The sequence below is a fragment of the Scatophagus argus genome, chromosome 12 (genome assembly GCF_020382885.2).
Source record: "Scatophagus argus isolate fScaArg1 chromosome 12, fScaArg1.pri, whole genome shotgun sequence".
NCBI lineage: Eukaryota > Metazoa > Chordata > Actinopteri > Scatophagidae > Scatophagus > Scatophagus argus.
The window spans coordinates 10,365,630-10,381,611 of record NC_058504.1 but is presented as its reverse complement, the minus strand read 5'-3'; the positions used below and the strand labels follow the sequence as shown (position 1 = coordinate 10,381,611).

At 42.8% G+C, this 15,982-nt stretch overlaps 1 protein-coding gene across 4 annotated transcripts in view; it reads right to left on the bottom strand.

The window, feature by feature from the left end:
- Window positions 1-13,592: 13,592 nt before the first annotated feature.
- Window positions 13,593-15,982, bottom strand: part of macrod1 (mono-ADP ribosylhydrolase 1) — a 102,310-nt gene continuing 99,920 nt past the window's right edge. For all 4 annotated transcript variants that reach the window (XM_046406456.1, XM_046406455.1, XM_046406458.1 and 1 more), the window contains one exon: window positions 13,593-14,056. Coding sequence is in view for 3 of the 4 variants with exons in the window: in XM_046406455.1 (XP_046262411.1) it covers window positions 14,022-14,056 (35 nt within the window). In the remaining variant the exon portion in view is untranslated. The remainder of the gene's footprint in view (window positions 14,057-15,982) is intronic.

Sequence of the window (15,982 nt, the reverse complement as noted above, 5' to 3'; positions counted from 1 at the left end):
CAGTATATATTGAAACGTCCATCAGAAATATCAAGGTACATTTCATTAAGAACATAACATATATGTAGTTCAGAGGTGGAAGAAATACCCAAGTGGAACAGAATTGGTAGAAGTAAAAGCCTCATATGCAAATTTTGCTGAAGCATTAAAGTTCAGTGCTGGAAGTGCTTCATCTAGTCCTCCATAAACCTTTATAGGATTATCTAAAAATATTCAGTATGCCTGCTGTTCCTTCTGATCACCTCCTTTTTAAGTTGGCTCACTCAAAGTCAAAAAAGTATCACTTTTAAGAGTTGATCACATATTTAGTAAGACACGCTTTACGCTAAAAAGGAGAAGCTGTCAGATACCAGGTACTCGTGAAATGTTGAATATTAACGCTTAATCAAGGTAAACCAAAAGCATATAAATCTCTGGAATTGACATAGCCTGACTAATAAAGGCGTCACGAGAAAATATTAGGTTAGGTAAAGATTAGGATTTATGTAGAGAAAAAAATAAAAAATGAAGCCATCAGAAAGTTTGATGTGTCACTTTAAAGGTGAAATTCATGCAGGAAGCAAAATAAATGCATAAATCTAATGATTAATGTCCTTGTGTATCCAGTTCTGATCCGTGATCAGCAGGCTGAACATGTAGAAACCCCACCATCTGGCTCACATATGGTTGAAAATCCTGTTTTATTTTCGAGTTCCTATGTAAATCCAGTCACTGATCCAATGGCAAATGGTCTGCACTAGTACTTCAATGAGAATCCTCCTCCACTCCTTTCACTGTTGCACCAAATGGTGTCAGTGTAGAGCCGGCGAGGCCTCTGCCAACAGACAGACAGACAGACAGACAGACAGATGGATGGATGAAGTGGAGTGAATTAGCATGCATCTTTCCAAATGAGCAGACCTGAGAGTTCATCATGAAGCTAAAAGAGCCCTGTCATAAGGCAGGCAGCTTCCAAAGAGCTTCTGCCCCCAGATTAGGACAAGGATACGTCAGCATTTCCGGTAGGAGTTGTTTTTTAAGTGTGTGTGTGTGTGTGTGCGCAGAAGACAACACTGGGGATAAGGGCAGGCTGCTAGCTTTTTCTCTTCCGCCAGCCCTCCCCAAACACACATCCTGAATTATGATTTGCAAATGACAAATGGATCGCTAATACAATTCATGAATTATGTAGTTGTCATGGTGACATTAATCAAAAAGCAGGCCTCTTCCCTCAGCTCCGAACATTGTGTTTGTGGAATTGAGATGCATGACGGGGGCTGCACACTGAGCCGCCTGAGTGAGCGCAGGGCAAAGCGATAGCAAGATATTGGTTCTGCCAGTCACTCAGAGGCTTATTATGAGTCCAATGCAACAATCACACACCCTCAGGCACACAGACAGACTGCACCCACAGACAAAAAAAGTCAAGGGTAAGGCTTTAAATTCTCAAAAGAGGAGCCTTGTGGTTGTGCAGACAGCAAGAGCGTTCATAGTTCCCTTTTCTTTGTCATTTATAAACCTCAACGCAAAACCAAGAAATTCCTGAAGACAGGCATGAGAAACGGAGGATGAATAAAAAACAGGACTGTGATTTGACCCTTGTTTATTCAGCACGATCTCGCGACTGTTACTGGAAACTAGTATTTCATCCCTGCAAGCAGCAGCTCCACAAAATCAGTCAACAGAAAAGAAATGGAGAAAGAAAAACAGGTGTGAGAAAAGTCTTGGCGCAGAATGAGTGATTAGGTGCCATCTCCACCCCTGATTCCTAAAGCAATGAATGATGGATGGTTGCCTTGGTTGACATCACTGTTGGATCTCAAGAGTCTGCTCAGCTGCTTAATTATTGAACACCTGAGGGGTGTAACACTATCGGCGAACATCACTTTTTCAACCCTCCTTTTCGGTGTTTTTGGCCTTCCTCCTTGAGTGAAGACCTCCTCCTCCTCCTCTTCCTCCTCTCTTACAGTCTTTGTATTTCCTCATTCTTAGTGAAGATATGTCTCTATTGCCAAGAAGACTCTCCACGTCTGCTTCCTCATCAACCCCCTCTTACCTCCAGTTCTTTCCTGAGCTATCAAATTTTAATGACTATATCTTACTAAAGAGTCTCCAGCTACCAACCCCCCCCCCACTTAAACCACTTAGTCAACTAACTGAACAGGCATCCTAAATACTTACAGGTGCATTATTAGATTTCTGTTTAGTCCTGGCGCCTGCTTCTGTGTAACTATCAACTGAATCCAAATTATTTCTGCAGTCTGGTTGATTCAAAATCAGCGCACACCGCAGAAACTTCACTTTGGGTTAATAAAAAGTTGTAATTCATGGATTGTTGTTTGGCATTTTCTCCCAGCAGAGGCCCCCGGTTGGGCAGGCACCGAGACAAGAGAGCAGTGAGGTGATCTTTGATCGAGAAGCGGTGCTGTAATTCAATTAATTATATTTTGCTTCAGGCAACAGAAGTCGGGGAGGGGGATCATCGAGAGAGAACACAATACAGTCAGGTGGAAATATAACAAGTAAGTGGAGTGTGTGCGCTCACACACCGGCTGACCCTGCAACCTTCCCTCCTCACAAAACTGTCAAAATCTCTGTGCTTTCAGCAGGCTTTTACTCAATGAGGTTAGCCCAAAGGTGATTCTATTCATCTATAACTTTCCTCCTTCTGCCTCCATCCATCTCTCCATCCCTCCCTCTTTACCCCACACTCTCTCTCTCTCTTCTATTTCATCATCCTTATCCACTCTCTCTGCGTCGCTCGAGATCGTTCCTTCCCTCCTAACAGTTTGTCCCTGCTGCTCCCCTCCCTCCCCCCTTCTCCTCCTCCTCCTCCCTCATGTAGTCCCTTTCTCTCCTCTAGTGTATTAAGGGGCTTTGACGCTCTCAGTAAAAGCTGATTTATTCTCTTGGTGGTATCGATCGGTTTCTGCATTAAAGATTATAATTCATTACCCCAGCCCCTTTTAATACATTAAACACTCAAAATAAAAATAAAATAACCACCCCCGCCCCTCCTAGACTCCCTGTGTCCCCAACGGTGCGGGAAAACACTCTTGGCGAGACGTCCAGCCTGTCGTCCCGGGACCCTGAGCTGTACCAGCGTGTGTGTATGTGTGTGTGTGTGTGTGTTTCACCGACTTACACAAAGAGATACTCACACATTCATGCAGTCTGATACAGTACAGATGCATTGAACACAGTGACACATGCAGCGACAAATCAGAAAGACCATTCTGTTACCTGGAATTCGATCAGTATCAGTAGAAGGCAGTTTGTTCTACCTCAAAGTCGCCTTCTCATCATTTACATGAATCTCACAGCAGAAATCACCACCTTCCCCTTAATCCACTGATGTTTTGACCACCAACAGAATACAGATGCCTTCCAGGCAGGTTAAAGATTTGTGTACCTCCTACGTGAACTCCCCTGTTAGTCAATACGGCTGGCCTCGGCGGGAGGGTAAGGAAGCACCATGTGTCCCCCTATTGATTTTACCCCAAATGGCCACCAATTCCCTGCACAAAACAAGATTGCCCTTCCCCATTGCCTCGACAGATTGATTTTGTATCTCGGCCGTGAGGACTTGAGAAGCGATCCTTCTGATTCCACCTCCTCACACTGTCATTCTGATGGACAATTTGCTTCTCCATCCTTACCTCTCCTCGTCTTTCCTCTTTCTCCTTCCATTAAAGGACTCATGGACCTCTAAACTCTAACTTTTGTCTGTCTGCCCCCCTCCCCCGTCCAAGCCTCCTTCTCTGCCCCTCTTTCCCTCTGACAGGCTTTCAGACAGTAAATCAGAGTCATTGATTCAGCGCAGCGCCCAAGTGTCCTGGATTCTGCTAAAGAGCCATTTTCATTTCACAAGCAGTTTACTGGCCTTGCTACCCCCCAACCGTAAACATCGCCCTCCTCCCTCTTCTCTCGCTCTTTCTATCATGGCCTCATCCATACACATCACCCATCTCACCTAACTGCCGGATCCTCATCCTCTCTGAGTGACGGCCACGGTTTTCCTCCCACTGTTTTCCTGCAAGCCCACAATTTTCTTACAGGTTAAATGCCTTGAAAGGCCTGAAACATTTCGCTAATGCTTACTGAGTGCATGTACACATTTGTACATTCAACAATCATGGTCCGGAGCTCAGCAGGTTTGACTCCAACAACATCAAGACTAATTTAACTTTCATACAATTTAGTTGTGATCAGCACAATGAAGAGGCGCGTAGGAATACTCGTCAGGGTGTGTTTTATTCGTGGGGCAATGCTACAATATGAAGCACGGATAAGAGATGCTGTTGTGTTCAAAGATAGCTACATATCATACAAACCTCGGAGATCTCAGATTTATCTCTAGAAACAGAAGGAATAGCTATACACTATGTTGACCCCCGGTGGTTTCTACGACTTTTATAAAATGTTCTGGTTTGTCTTCGTATCAGCACATTTGACATGAAATAATGGGTGAGGATATTGATGATGTTTATAATATCATTAATAATATCAATTTGAGCAAAGAAACAAAGAAAGAAAGAAGTAAAAAACAGATTATTATTAATAATATTATTTTAAATGTGCTGGTTTGTGTTGCTCTGTACCAGCACATTTTGGGTGCCTTGGATTCTTTTTTTTTTTCCTTTTCAATGGGATATCAAAAGAGGTATAAAGTATTGGATTTTAGTACTATTATTGTGTCAATGCTCAATGACAACCTACCTGTTATCATGACAACCCCACATCCTACAATTTCAGACCATATAGACTTACACTTTCATATACATAAACTACGAAATAAACACATGCAACAGATGCAGGAAAGCGAGAGCTTCCACAAAGAACTTCACTGTTTACTTGGTACTGATGTAAAAACATCTTAAGTTACTTGAAACAGGGTTTTTCACCTCAAACCATGGTAACTGAAGCTGCACAGCTAACTCTGTTCCAGAGCAGGTGACATTCAGAGTTTCAGATTAAAATGACTAAAAACAGCACTGCCCTTTCACAGTTTCTTTTCCAGCCAATACTCTCGGATGGGAAAACATGTTATGAACTCCAACTCGTTGAACCGGATGTTAGTCGCCAAATGTAAGTCAGAATTACTGCAGCACAAACCATATGCAAATACATCTCTTTATAATGTCTCCCCAATGGAAACCTACAAGCTTTCTGTTGGAAATGCAGGCAATCTTTTTTTTATTACTCTTTTTGTGTGTGTGTGTTTACTTCGAGAAATATTAACACTTTATATTTCATCTATCATCCATACAGCACTTAGAGAATGATGAAGCCGCAGCAGCTATAGACCACTTTGGATTATGTTTTAATTCTTGGTCCTGATTTGCTGCCAAGTCTGTTTTACACTGCTGGTACTGCAGCTAATAGAAGACTGATTAGATATTCGATTGGTCTATTGGTAATTATCACAGATAATATTCAAGCAATAAAATGCACTTCACTGGTCAAAAACTAAAGTGATTTCCACACATCTTTCATTATGGGGCAGTGTCAGAACTAAATACGGTGCATGAATATGTTTAAATCTGCTGTGTCAAGTTTAAAGATTAACCCTGTAACGCCAAACGTATCATATTTGATACATGAGTTTTTCAGCTCTCCACATGAGTAGCGTAATATTTTTTTCCCTGAAAAACCTGATGTATACAATCAGATACATGCAGTGCACAGATATGATATTTGAAAATGTTTTTGTTTGTTTGTTCAGAGGGACCAACACAGGCTCCAAGTTCAAAGAATTGGAATAATTCTATCAATTATTTAATGGTTTGGGCTTTACAGGGTTAAGAGCTTTACAATGTGCGGCTGTTACATTAAAAAAGCAGGGAATTTAGAGCACACTGAGCGCGGAAGATAAACATTGGCAAATACAAATGAGCAGTATTTTTTCTGCAAACATTCCTCTCTTGTCTTATGTCCAGTAAAACTGTTGCCTTTTCTTCCAATCTTTATATTTATATTCTTCATACCGCTCCATTATAACTGAAACGGACGGCACGTGAAGACTCAAATGATGCACCAAATGAATAGGTTAACTAAGAAAGCTGAGATCTATCGTTGTGATCCCTGCGCTCTAATACACATACCACTACTATACTATCATGCTACTTAAATTCCAGAAAAAAGATTTTGTATATCCCAATACTGTACCCCAAAGCAAAAGCAATATACCAAAATACCACGATGTTTTACTGTATGGTGTCACATCTTGCAGTTTGCCAACCAGCATGCTTTTCCGGCTATTCTGATGCACAATCCTACAACGACTGAACCGCTGAGAGAGCGCAGACAGATTACAGCTCACAAGCTGCAATGACAAGTGACAGTGCATTCAAATAAGTACTGCATCTTTTTTTTTTTTTTTGTGACTCTTTTTTTTGTAATGTAAAATTAATACATTAATATCCAGGCGAGAATGGACTGCATATAAGTAAGAGGGGTCACAAGTTCAAGGCACAATGTTAATGGCAAAATAGGATGACCTAATTATATGCATACTACATGCAACAGTGTGTACTTTGTAAGAGAGAAAGCAACTGACTGGGGTTTGAGGTAAGAAAGTGTGGCTACCTTGAACTCATCTGGTAGCACAGAGTCTTCATGACTAAAGATGACAGTGATTGTTGAAACACTTGGTAACACTAACCTTATTGTATTGATGTTCATGCAATATCTCTGAATATGGTAAACTTTCACAGAACCTGTCGAGACTGTTTTTCTCCATGGTCACACACGATTGCAAACGCAGGTACGTTTTTTTGGTCACCTTTGAGCTCCATAAGGTTTATCGTGTTGCTTGAAAAATTCACAGCCCACAGAGGTGAGTGCCACAGCTAATTAGCATTTTGGCTTATAAGAGCATCCTTCAGTTGGCTTTTGTGATTACATAATTGTGATTGACTGCGCCCTTTACCACATTCATTTCGTGGTTATACCTCATCTTGTCGCTTCCACAAAGCACTTCATTCAAAGCTTAGCCCTTAGCTTCGAATGCTACACACCCTGAATTTGTGATTATCTGAATGATAACACTGGAAGCAGTAACGCTCTTCCTGTCAGTGGCCTGCGGGTTCAGAGAGATAAAGAAAGGTGACTAATGAAAGGAAAAAGCAGCATAAAGTGTTTTACCACCTTCTGCCAGAACAGCTTCAGTGTGCTTTGGCATTAATCCTACAAGTCTCAGGTAGTCTGCTGGAGGGATGGGACAATGTTCTTCCAAAAGACTTTCCCTCACTCAGTGGTTCGATGATGGCGATGGAGAGCGCTGTCTAACAAGTTGGTACAAAATGTCCCACAGATGTTCAGCTGGGGTGATATCAGCACTTTGTTGTTCCCTCGAAAACTAATTCATTCAGGTTTTTCATGTTGCGTAGAGGAGCATAAGAAGAAAATCGTGAAAAGACCAACAACATATGGAGAGTTGCATGATAGGAAATACTGTCAAGAACCTTGATTATTGTTTTGTTTTACTGTTATAAGATAATGATGTGGTTTCAACCAGGCAAATAGGAAATGGAGCTGCTGGAAAGGAAAGTATCCATCCATCCATTTTCTATACCGCTTATCCGTCAGGGTTGCGGGGGGCTGGAGCCTATCCCAGCTGACTACAGGTGACAGGCAGGGTACAACCTGGACTGGTCGCCAGTCAATCGCAGGGCTGACACACAAAGACAGACAACCACACACTCACACCTGAGGGCAATATAGAGTAGCCAGTTAACCTAATGTGCATGTTTTTGGGATTGTGGGAGGAAGCCGGAGTACCCGGAGAAAACCCACGCAGGCACAGGGAGAACATGCAAACTCCACATAGAAGGGCCCAGAGCGGGATTCGAACCTGGAACTCTTGCTATGAGGTGACAGTGCTAACCACTGCACCACTGTGCCACCCGAAAAGGAAAATATGTTTATTGCAAATGAAAGTTACTGAAACCAGCAAAGGGAAGATAGTAGTATTTTATTACAATTATAACTAAAAAAGGCCTTAATGCAAAATCTAAAATCATAAGAGGTCCCTAAAGTGTCCAAAACTGTCAGGCCAACATAAAACAGAACTGGGGAAGATGAACTGAGGCTGCTTGTACAGAGGCAGACGTCCCTGAGCGCCCGTGAGCGCTATTGCTTACTGACTCCAGGTGCAACAGGTGCAATCGTCACAGTAAAAGCAGTCCAGTCGTGAGACATGTGCATAAAGCGTGGGGACCTCAGCGTGGGTGCTTCACCTCCCAACAACGTGGCACTGTGCCCCACTGAAAGACAGCATTGGAAACAAATACAGTTGACAACCCAGATGACTCAACAATACAGGCAAAAGACAAAAGGTGAGAAGGATAAAAGTGGGGCTCCAGCACAATATGCTCAGCCAATGCAAGTGTACAAAGGATGACTTGTGCATGTTAAGTGATCACTTTAACTACTCGTAACACCAAACACTACCAGCCACAACCACGACAGAGACAAAGTCAGGAGCCAAAGGAGTCAATACTGGCCCACGGGTGCCTTATATAACCAGAGAACTGGCTGGGGAAGAAGTCAGGCCTGCGGACTTTATTCACTAAAACAGAGTTTCTTTATTTTGTGTTGTATTGATGTAGTGATAGAGCGTTTCCTTTAAAGGTTTAGGCTATTTTATGATTGGAAAAGCTTCTTTCCATGTTTTTTCTTCCCCCCAGTGGTTCCCTGTGAGCAATAATATCACTGTAGCAAATATCGTGGGAGCAAAACTAAAAGCTGTGGTTACACACCTGACAGGACGGAGGAAATTCTCCAGAGGAAGTGAAGTCCAGGTGTGATTGAGGTCTGAATGAGCTCAGGATTTCTCAAGAGGACAGCTGCTATACTCCTAACAGCTTCATTGTATGAATCTCGACTGTGCGTGTGACCTTTTGGCTGTGTCGTTGAACACAGAACATTAATTAACATAAGATCCTTATCGTTTCTGCTGGCTTGTCAGGAAATGTAAATAACCACCAAACTTAGCATGCAGAGACTCATGTTTAGATGCACAGTGTGGGTCACAGGACTGGGAAACAGCAGGGGATCGGCCAAGGACCATATACCCATAACTGACAGCTGAGCAGTCACACAGATGTCATTTCTGCACACACTGCATTATGGGAACATTAGTATACCTTTATATACATATGTATACAGTAAATATAGTACAAAAGACTGATATGTCAACCACAGTTGAGGTCGGATTAGCCCAAGTAATTATAATCACCAGTGTGAGTTCAGCCATGGGTGTGTGGGGTGTGCCAAAATACTGATCACCAAAGTAAAAGGACTTCAACAGAGGGTCCATATCCTAGTCCCACAGCAAGTGACTGTGACAATCTTCTCACCCTGAGTGATCAAAATGGCTGCGGTGTGGTAGTATCAAATTTTATCGAGACAAATACTCTTAATGTGAGTAAGTGCTGTATACATTTTTAAAATTTTCTTACTCACCTACTCAGTTATATCTGTCATTTACAATACACAGACAGGTTTGTGACGCCTCGTCTGATAGCTGTGCACCATTACTGTATATGACAAAACCTACATAGAGATAAAATGGCTTGCAAAGTACAATTAATCGCACTGCACAGGCCTGAAACAACACAAAGAACAAACAGCTGGGACACAGCATGATGAACACCACACAGAGAGAACTGCAATAAAAAACAAAACAAAAAACAAACTTCTAGTAATACTGCAAAAGCTCCTATTTTCCTCATTCCACATATAAGTATGTTTCAGCCAAACGGAAACAGTGCGGAAAAATGCAGTTTCTGTATAGGAGCCACAAATGTCACGATGCAAAAGCAACAAACAAAAAAGACAGACTAACTAATTTGAAGTTTATTCTCCATCTTTCTGCTGGAAGAAGCTCAACCAGAACAGCAATAAATAAATAAATAAATAAATAAATAAATAAAATGTTTTAGTGCCAAGAAAATGTTGACAAGGCAGTAACCCATTAGACTGCAAGGAACAAAGTCAGCAATAGCAGTCATCAGCCTGAAATAATTCTTCATCAAACACCTGAGAGCTCACTGCCGTCAGATACTGTCAACAGTACAAGCCACGGACATTTTTTAAACACACACACACTCTTTCTCTCTCTCTCTCTCTTCCACAGTTTTTCACAAACACGTTTTTTACTATTCAAGGCATTAAGGCTTCACACACACACACACAGCGGTGTGTTTGAGGGCTGTGAGCGGCAAGTAATTTCCAGGGCCAACAGGATTATCAGTGTATGCTCTGGAAGATGGCAGGGAATCAGCCTTCAAGTTAACGAAATAGTTAGTGTAATTGGTCTTCATCTGTCATCTCAAACAGAGCTGTGGACTGTTTGAGTCCCAGGGAGAGAGAGAGAGAGAGAGAGAGAGAGAGAGAGAGAGAGAGAGATTACTGACGGGACAGTGATGAAAATTGGTTGGATAATGAGTCTCGTTGTCTTTTCATCCTCTCATCCTCTGTCTTTCTCTCTCCCTCTTTCTCATTACTCAGAGTGACTGGTCGGAGAGAAACTTCACAGTCTGCTGCTTATTAAAAAACCCAGAGCGCCTTTAGATGAGTTCATCAGGCTCTCCTCCCCTCTTTTCCCTCCATCTCTGCATCCTCCTGCTGGATCTGTATCCTCTCATCCCTTCACCTTTTTTTTCCCTCCCCCTCTCTCAGTTTGAACTCCTACATCCTTCCTCTCTCTGTCTCTTTATCCCTCCCTCTTCCATCTGTTTATTTTTTCCACCATCCTGTAGAGTGAAACAGTGAGAGATGGAGATGAAGATTCCCTCCCCGACAGGGAGGATATCAACGAGCTCAGGAGAGGAAAAGACAATCCCCTTTGCGACATTTGGAGCTTTTATATTTAAAAAAAAAGAGAAAGAAATAAGAAAACAGGCAGGGAACATCAGCACTTTCCTGTTGATTTTCTTTGTAGTTTATTTTTTCCCCTGCTACACCTCTCCTTCCTTTGTCCCATCAACCCCCCCCCCCACCCTCCCCTCTGCCACTGTGGCAGATTGTTTGGAATCAATAAAGATGGTTGTTGGCAGATGAAAGTTGTGGGGCGGGACGATGGCTCACTAAACACTCAATTCGCTTCACACAAATCACCGCCTGTGTCCTGCCGACACGTGGCGGCTTCATCCTGCAAGAAACAATTAAAAACTCATGCAAATGCGTGTAGGGAGATCCATGAGGGTGCTTGCATAAATACACATATGGCGTGTTCTTACACACAGACAGACAGGCAGCCAGGGTAGATGGGATTTGAACAACATGAAGACAAAAAATAAAAAAATAATTAAAATAAAAGGGGTGGGGGGCTGATGATTGTTGCTAAAAATGAACAGGTGCTGTGGGCGTCCAAAAAAAGGGGAAGCTATGAATATGAAAAGCTGTAAAATGATATTGCTGGTCGTAGACGTATTCAGAGCAAGTAACAGGAGTAATACAACAATATAATTATACTTAATTATAAGTAAAAATCCTGCACTCAGGTAGGGTTGGTAATGTGTTTCAGAAGCATTTTCTGTTGTATTTATAAGGATGAGGATATTTTAACATCCTGACTGCATCGAAGAAATGAAGTGAAGGACTGAAGGACAGCTGCCTGAGTGCCTACGAAGCAGCCCACCCACTCGCACTCTGACGGCGTCCTCACTGAGCATGACCACAGGCTTCCACAAGACCACAAAGCTAACAGTGTTTGCTGTCTGCATTCGTGATGACACGGTTAGGTGTTTTCGTACATGTGAAAGAGACACAAGGTGGTTGGATACGGTTACCGACGACGACGATGTTCTGCGCTCTCACAGTTGTGGTGAAGTTGGTTTTAGGCTGGATATTCGACAGACATTCCCTCTAGAGTGACTCTAATCAGTCCCTGTCCTTAATGAGCTTTTTTCTTTCTATATTACTGATGTAACCACTGACTGTGAAGGGGACAATGTGAAAGGAGACAAATCTGCAGCTTAATGGAGCTTTACAGAGTTTCAGCTCATTGTCTGGTTCACTCTCAACACTCCCAGAGCATTGTTTCCAGCCGCAGCAAGCAGCTTTTTCCAGGGGAAAACACACTGGATGCTACCTGCTCAGGACCAAACAGAGTGACACAATTAGGACCAAACAGACAGACACAGTTAGAGGCTAGATGGTGAGTGCAGCGTTGAAGAGCAAAAGAGCCACACATCTCCCTCAGGGGTTGGTAGAAATCAAAAACGAGAGAGAGAGTGTGAATATTGGACTTATATTACACAAACATGACTCCAAATTATTATTATTATTATTAATGTTTCTTTCTCGTTTCTGCAGTCCCTGAAGTGGCAAGAGTGAAAACAAATAATTACACTTTGAGAATGACCGCTTCATAGAGATAATTATTACTGTATATTATATTTGCAGGTTTTATACGATGAGAAGGCCTGGGTTAATGATTTTTTATTAGAAACTACCAAAATTAGTGACGGATGTTCTTAATTTACAGAGTTTAGAGTTTTGTTATGCACAAAGAATAAAGTTCATTACACTGAAAATCCACTATACTGAAAGAAAGTGACATATTTAAGATGAAAGTGACATATTTTGTCATTGGAGGGAACAACGAAATTCATGCTCTGCATTTAACCCACCCAAGTGACGTGCACACAGACACAGTTTACACACACAGTTACGTGCAGCGCCCGGGGAGCAGTGGGGGTTAGGTACCTTGCTCAAGGGTACCTCAGCCATGGACACCGGTACGGAGAATCGAACCAGCAATCCACCGGTTACGGGCCCGACACCCTAACCGCTGATCAACGACTGCCCCAACTGACAGTCCAACTTAAGCTCTTCTTTGAAAGATGACCTAGCACTGTCACCCCACCGCAAGAGGGTTCCGGGTTTGAGTCCCGGTCTGGGCCCTTCTGTGTGGACTCTGCGTGTTCTCCCTGTGTCCATGTGCATTTTCTCACAGTGCCCCGACTTCCTCCCACAATCCCAAAAACATGCACATTAGGTTAACTGGCTACTCTACTTTTGCCCCCAGGTGTAAGTGTGTGAGTCTGTGTCAGCTCTGCGGCTGACTGCCAACCAGTCCAGGGTGAACCCTGCCTCTGGTCCGTAGGCAGCTGGGATAGGCTCCAACCCTCCAATGAGTATAGAAAATGGATTCATGGATGGATTTTGGATACGTTCACTATATTATACATTACTGCAAGTAATAGTTGCCTGGCCTACCTCTTCTGATGCCACTACCAACAGTTCTTTACATACTGGTGTGCATACAAATCAAGCAGACATGTTTAAGATGTAAAACCCGAATCTTCAAATTAACTAATAACAACAAAGGTCAGTTAGATACAAAACAGGAAGAAATACAATATCTCCCTCTAAAATGTAGTGACGTAGAAGCATAAAGCATCTCAAACTAGAAACACTCAGCTCCAGTACTCGAGAAAATACACTTTCCACCACTGCTGACAGATAAACAAAGTCCCCTTTTCACGTGCAGACGTGAGAAAACTAATAAGGAAATATTCATTTAATGTGTTCCCTTGTGACACTGCAGCTCACCAGCTCGTATCACATTCTGAGAAATAATCGATTCATACACACCAGAAGCCTGTGTGATCCGTTTTAATAAGCGTTTGTCACTGTCTCGCACACATGCACACACGCTAGAATCCTAATATTCAAATAACACACGACTCGTAGGGGGTTGCAGGTTTGACGCCACTGAGCACAGACAATAAAGGTCAAGTTAGAGTGCAGCTTAAGGTAAACACAGTCGATTTTTCACAAGAATCGTCAATATCATTTCACAACTTCATCACAACACCTCTCTCAACCTCAATCATTAGTGGGAAAAACAATCAACAACTGCAGAAGAGCCCGTGAACACTTCAACAAAAGCAATCATTCATTTAGGAGTTATCTTCCTGCTGAAGATGGTCTTTATCAGCGACGGCAGTGAGCAGGAGGAGGACCGATCTGGATGCTGAGTGTAGCGATGTGTATCCACAGCAACCAAATCTGACAAATCCACTCTCTCAGAGTTTGCTCTTGACAGTGGCCTCTGCGGGAGCTGGGAGGGAAAAAAATGTAAAATTGTCAAACAAGAGAAAAGAGCATTTTTACCGTCGTCATGCAGCAGTTAACAGCATTTTGGCGTTTGGAGCGTCGGGTTGCTTCAGAGAATCTGTTAGCAAGCATTAGTCACTCTCAGTCCAACACAGCTAAAGACACACTCAAAACATGCAAACACACACACACACATCAAACAGACAGACACTGCAGGGCAGTGCCAGGTGTTGGAGACACATAAGGTTTATAGTACAGAGTTGGAGGCCTGCCTGCAGCAGCTCTGTCACACAGGCAGTTCCGGTTCATCTACCAGCCAAGCACTGCTACTGCTCACTCACTGCTGCTACAAAGTCTGCTGCACATCCATTAGAGGAGGAAGACACCAACAGATAACACAGACTGTTTAAAGGGACACGTGCATTTTTGGAAAATAGCCTTTTTTTTAGACGATGGACCCAGAGTAAAATGTGAAAGTGTTCAAAGAGATGACGCTGTGTCACAGTTTGAAACTGCAGCATGTCGAGTAGAAGCTCAAAGTTTTGTTCAACAAAAAAAAATGCAGACCCTTTAACGGTAATGTTGGACGAACTCGTGGTCCAGTATTCACAACATGAAATAACTCAGCTGAACAATCTGATCATGAAACGGAAGCTTTTTATTACACATTTTTGGACCATCCTGCAGCCGCTGATCCTTTCCCAGCCATCTGACCTCGTCCCCCTGCTTCTTCTGCTGCAGATGTCAATACAGCCCACCCAGCCCCTGCCGGACGGTGGTGGCATCAGTCCAACAGAGCCAGCAGTTCACCTGGACAAACTCATCTGCCACCCCCCCCCCCAATCCTCCTTCAACCATTGTCCTTTGAATCTCTACTGCGAGGAAGTGCAACAACATCCTGAGTGCACCACAGTCATCACATCACGACACTTGGAAGCGACAGTCTGAACGTCGAAAGGACGATTGTGGACTCTTTATGACTGCACATGTGTATTCACAAGACTTTTTTCCCTACATCACTATAACCAGCTCAAGGCAGAACGCAAAAAACTGCACAGGACAACATGGGGCATGGCCTCATGGCAACGTAATGTGGTAAGGAAGAACGTGGGAGGTAAGGACGTACAGATCACAGTGACTTTGACAGTGTGACGGACTGAACGCCACTCAGCGTAGCGGGAAGAGCTAACCAGCCATAAGCAGCTGCTGTCAGACTCGTTCGTGTTCGTGCTGCAAACACAAGAGCCTCCACTGGAGCTTTGAAAGTGACCACAAGCACATTCGTGGCCTTTTGTAAAAGTTCCTGTGTTGTAGTTGAGCTAGTGGGCGAATGTCAGTGCGCAGCCACGGCCACGCCGCATATCATGGTGTTATCATCAAGGGAACAAAAGCAGTTTCATGGTGTTTCTACAGCCAGTTTCATGGTGTTTCAAAAGCACAAGTCCGAACCACTGAGTCAAAATATAAAAATAACAAAAGCGCCTGAACTAAGCAGAGGGGGACTGAAGATGTTTTATGGAGATTTCTCGATGCATTTAAGTCGCAAATTGTTGACTTTACACTGACCTTGCAAGGTTCAAGGTGATTTGAAACAGTGGATGGTGAGCTGTTTGTGAAATTAGAAAGAAAATATATTCGAGTGTGCAGTACCTCTTTAAGGTTATACTCACAACTGCACATTATACTGAATTGAATTGCCTCTTGTGCTTAGTCATTGTTACACTGTTATGGACAAAACACTCCTTTGTAAAGTCCTTTCATTGCCTGTTTAGGTTTTCATATGAATCAGTGAGTAAAGGGGCATCGCAGTTTGAGAGCCCATTATTTTTAGCAATTGACCTTCCCTGAGGTCTGCATTGAAATGAAAGAAATCCTTACTGAAATTGGTCGCTACTGGTCAGATCTATGTGCAAAAAGATAAAAAAAAATT